Source organism: Galeopterus variegatus, unplaced genomic scaffold, assembly GCF_000696425.1.
Source record: "Galeopterus variegatus unplaced genomic scaffold, G_variegatus-3.0.2 Scaffold680, whole genome shotgun sequence".
NCBI classification, from domain to species: domain Eukaryota; kingdom Metazoa; phylum Chordata; class Mammalia; order Dermoptera; family Cynocephalidae; genus Galeopterus; species Galeopterus variegatus.
In genome coordinates this window covers 352173-356160 of record NW_007726791.1, presented here as the reverse complement: position 1 = coordinate 356160, position 3988 = coordinate 352173, and the positions used below count along the sequence as shown (strand labels likewise).

Sequence of the window (3988 nt, the reverse complement as noted above, 5' to 3'; positions counted from 1 at the left end):
TGGTGTCGCTCTGCGCCCTCCCCACCCCCAGCTCCGCAGGTTCCCGGCTTCATTTCTGTCTTTAACAGCGCGGCCGGGTCCGCCCAGGCCGGCGCCGCTGCTCCGGGGGGAGGGACTCGGCGGCGCGGCCCGGCTCCGCTTCTTTCAGCCGCCTGCAAATATTTGCTGCCTCGCTGGAAATCCGACTATTTCGCGCGCGCTCCGTTTGCAAAGTCCTTAAGTAAACACGCTCAAATGACCGCCCCGGGCGGCCGGAGGCACGCTCACTCCCCCTGCGCAGGATTAGTAACTTTAGGACTTCGACCCCGAGGCTCCGCTTTGCTGAGTACCCTCGGCGGGCAGAGCACGGGCGTCCCGGGGCCGCTTCTGTGGGCACCTCGGCCCCGCGGAGCTCGCCTGGACGCGCCGGTCGCCACGCTCGCGGGGTGAGGCTGACCGCGTGGATCTCCGCTCTCTGGGTCCGTGACCCCAGGGCTAAGCCAGAGGGCCTGCTCCTCCTCTCTGCGCCACGGCCTCCGGTCTCTGCGGGACTGGGTTTCCCCACTTCCATCGGGACAGGGTCTCTGCGCCCCCGGGAGGGCGGGTAGGAGGGACCTGCCCACGGGCATATATTTGTGTGTGTGTGTGTGTGGGTCCCAGCTGACCCCAACCGAGGAGAGAAAGACTCCATTTCTTACCCTTTCCCCAAGAGGGCACACATACCCTGCTCAACTTGACGCCTAAAGCAGCCGCCTCGAGGCCTGGGGTTTCAGATTGGCCCAGCTGGCTACCGCCGCCCGGCGCACCGCACCGGGACAAGGCTCCTTGGGGGGCGGTGGCCGTGCCGCCGCCTGCTCGGCTCCGGGATGCTTGCCCCCGGGGTTCCAGGCTTCCAGGCCATTCGCCAGCCTCTTACCCTGGTGAGGGAGGCCCTCCGTCCTACAGGAGCCGGGGGCCTTGCGGCGGCAGCGGCAGCATCCTCCTGGGTTGTCTCGTTTCCTCCACCGGAGCTCCGCCGGCTGCTCCCGGGGAGGAGGGGGAACTCACTAGACCAGGCCAGCGTCCCCCCGGGTGCCTGGGGAGGGGCGCGTCAGGTCTGCAGGAGGGCGCTGAGGCGGCTCCGCAGGAGGCCGGGATCAGCTTTGTGGGCTCTGGCACAGGGAGAATCAGGACCACCTTTCTCCCCTTCCCCCGGCCTCGAGCCCCCTCCCCTCCCCCGCCCGCCCTGGGAGGAGGAAGCCCGGCCTGCGTTTGCCGGCGAGGCGGGTCAGGCCGGCGCCTGGCTTGGCTCGGACCCCCGCAGCCCGGCTCTCCGCCTCGGGCCACGCGCCGCAGCCTCTCCGGCCTCGCTCCCTTCCCCCTTCCTTCCCGGTGGGTCCCAGGACCGACCTCAGCCCTCCCTCTCCGGTGTCCCCCTCCCCTCCTTTTCCCTCCCCCACCCTGCTCTGTGCTCCTGGCTCTGGGGCTGGGCCCGTGACGTCAAACCCAGTGTGGCGTCGGCGAGACTGGCCGGCGCGGGCCATCAAAAGAGCAACGTCCTCTTTCCCAATTACCCACTGTCAGTCCGGGAACAGGGGCGGACCGGCTGGGAATTAAATGTTAAATACCCCCTACAGGCTGGCTCCATTACCCTGGGCATCCAGCCCCAGACCCCCCACCCCTCTCTGCCAGCCTCAAACCACCTAGACCAAGAGGGGCCTTCGAGATCTTTTATTTTTCTAAGGCGGGGTGGGGGGTGCGGGGAGGGGGTGGCCTTCTCCATCCCGTTGCGGTCGCACTCGGTGCTGGTGATTGAATTAAAACGAATAATCCTCCCCCCTCCCACTACCAAAGTTATCAGAGGGGCGCCCCTACACCGGGAGGCCTCCTTCTCACACACATTTTCTTTTTGTCTTTTAAAATCGTTCTTAGCCTCCGAAGCTAACATTTAAGTCCTGGCGTCAGCAGCTTTTTCGGCCCGAAGACGGCTCCCTTTTGCCCTTTCTCGGGCTTCTAGGTCTCAGCGCCCAGGACCAAAGAGCTACATTTAGGGTTTTTCCGCGTGGTCGTGAACTAGGGTCAGGCCAGGCTTCTAGGTCTCAGCGCCCAGGACCAAAGAGCTACATTTAGGGTTTTTCCGCGTGGTCGTAAACTAGGGTCAGGCCGGTTGGCGTGTCTCCGTCCCGACTGGTGCGGGAAGAAGCATTTCATTTTTTTCTTTCAGCTTCCATCCTTATTCATCTCGGGCCTCAGCAAAAACGTGTGTGCGTTCGTGTCTCCTTGTTTATGGAGTGGTTTCCGGTGAATGTTAGACAGCAACTAAATAATTAAAAGGTTTGGAGAGCGCCGTGATCAGGAGGAGATGTGCAGCTCGACTGGCCCAGGAGAGATGAGCGGTCAAAGAGCGAAGGGAAAATCGATGCTCCTTGGCTGGGCCGCCCTAATAAACGGGAGACCAGGTGGGCTCAGGAGAAACGGGGCGGGGGGGGGGTTAAAAAAATGAAGAGTTTTTCTTCCTGTTCTCTATCTAGAAATTCAACCCTGATTTCAAACCAACATCCGATTTAAGAAAGCGAGGCCTCAAGCTCCAAATCCAAGACCGGGAGGGTGCACGTTTCCACTACTTCTTCCCAATAAATTGTACTAATCTTTCTGCAAGGATGGCGTTTTGAAAGCAGACATGCCCCACGCACCAAGCTGAGGTTGAATGTTGACCTTTTTCCTTCAGCGTATGAAGGGAATCCTTCAGGACTTACTTTTAGGGCAGGCTTCTTCTATCCAGACTTTTTATATTTGTAGGGAATTTTTATGGGGTAGAGGAGCGAAGAGGGAAACGGTGTCTTCGCTTCGAATAAAACCCCAAATCAAGTTCTCCGCCGCGTCGGTGGGAAAGCCTGTGGGAGAACCCACACTCTGTGCTCGCACACGTTGCCCCGGGTGAGCAGAGGGCGGACCTGGAGTCTCCTTTTCCCGCCTGACCCCTCTCGCCCGGGCCGCGTTTTCGGGCCGGCTGCTGCAGGAGCCTCGGCGCCGCTAGGGGATGCAGTGGCTCAAAGGACCGACCCGGGCCGGGCAGGTTGGAGCCCGCGGGGCGGGCCAATCGCCGCCCGGCCGCAGCCTCGCCCGGTGATTGGCCCTCCCCTGGCCCCGCCCCGGCCCCGCCCCTCGCAGGCCTTCTCGGAGCCGCGCTCCCTCCACCCCGGAGCCCGCTGGGCAGAGCGTGGCCGGGAGCCCCGCGGAGCCCGGGGACGGTGGCCGCTGAGCGCTGCCCGGGTGGCCGGCGTGAGGGTCGGTGGAGGGGCTGGTGTTCTCTGCTGGGGGAGAAACGCCGGGAGCCGGAGTAAGTAGGGCTCCGGGCGGGGCGAAGGGAAAAGTTCAGTAACTGGCGTGCACTTGGGGAGCGAGTCAGTCTCTCTCTCTCTCTGTGCCCCCTTTTCGTCCCTCATTGTTAGTCGAAAGCACACATCGATTACGAATATTAGTCGGGAAATGGCTGCTGCAACAGCTAAAGCATATTCATTGCGAACGCAAAAGAAGAACGTTGGAAAAACAGAAGTAACAGACGTGCCCATCAAAGGCGTATTCCCTTCGCCTGATTCCCCAACCTTTTAGAAAACTGGCCCGAAAGGCAAATCTCAGAGTACCTTGACATTTACAAAAAAATTTTTTTGGGGGGGTCAGTTTTACGTGCACATAGCCCCAAATCGATAAACTCTCCCCCATACTCTGGATTGAATAATAATAATAAACGTTTGCCCATTTAAAAAAGTCTGAAAAAGAAAAGTCTGTCTGTTGAAATTAACTTTATGAATGGGGCAGGCTGGGTTCACCGGGACAGAATAATCCACCGAGCCCGAATGAATCGGCCGGAGCTGGAGCCACATTTAAAGGGCCAGAGCGTGAATTCCCTCCCGCCCGTCCCCTCCGCCCCCAACCCCTGCCGGCCTCGCCCACCCTGCCCGCGGCCCCTCCGCCCGCGGCCGCCCTCCGCGGCGCCCCTTTCCGGTCAGTGGAGGGCGGAGGCGGGCCG

The 3988-nt window shown here is 61.3% G+C and overlaps 1 protein-coding gene across 1 annotated transcript; it reads right to left on the bottom strand.

Annotated features, from left to right (window-relative positions):
• Positions 1-291: 291 nt before the first annotated feature.
• LOC103589375 (putative uncharacterized protein FLJ45983) lies at positions 292-670 on the bottom strand. The gene is given in 2 exon segments (XM_008571329.1): positions 292-351; positions 353-670. Coding segments are annotated over 2 exon segments (378 nt in total).
• Between the last annotated feature and the right edge of the window lie 3318 nt (positions 671-3988).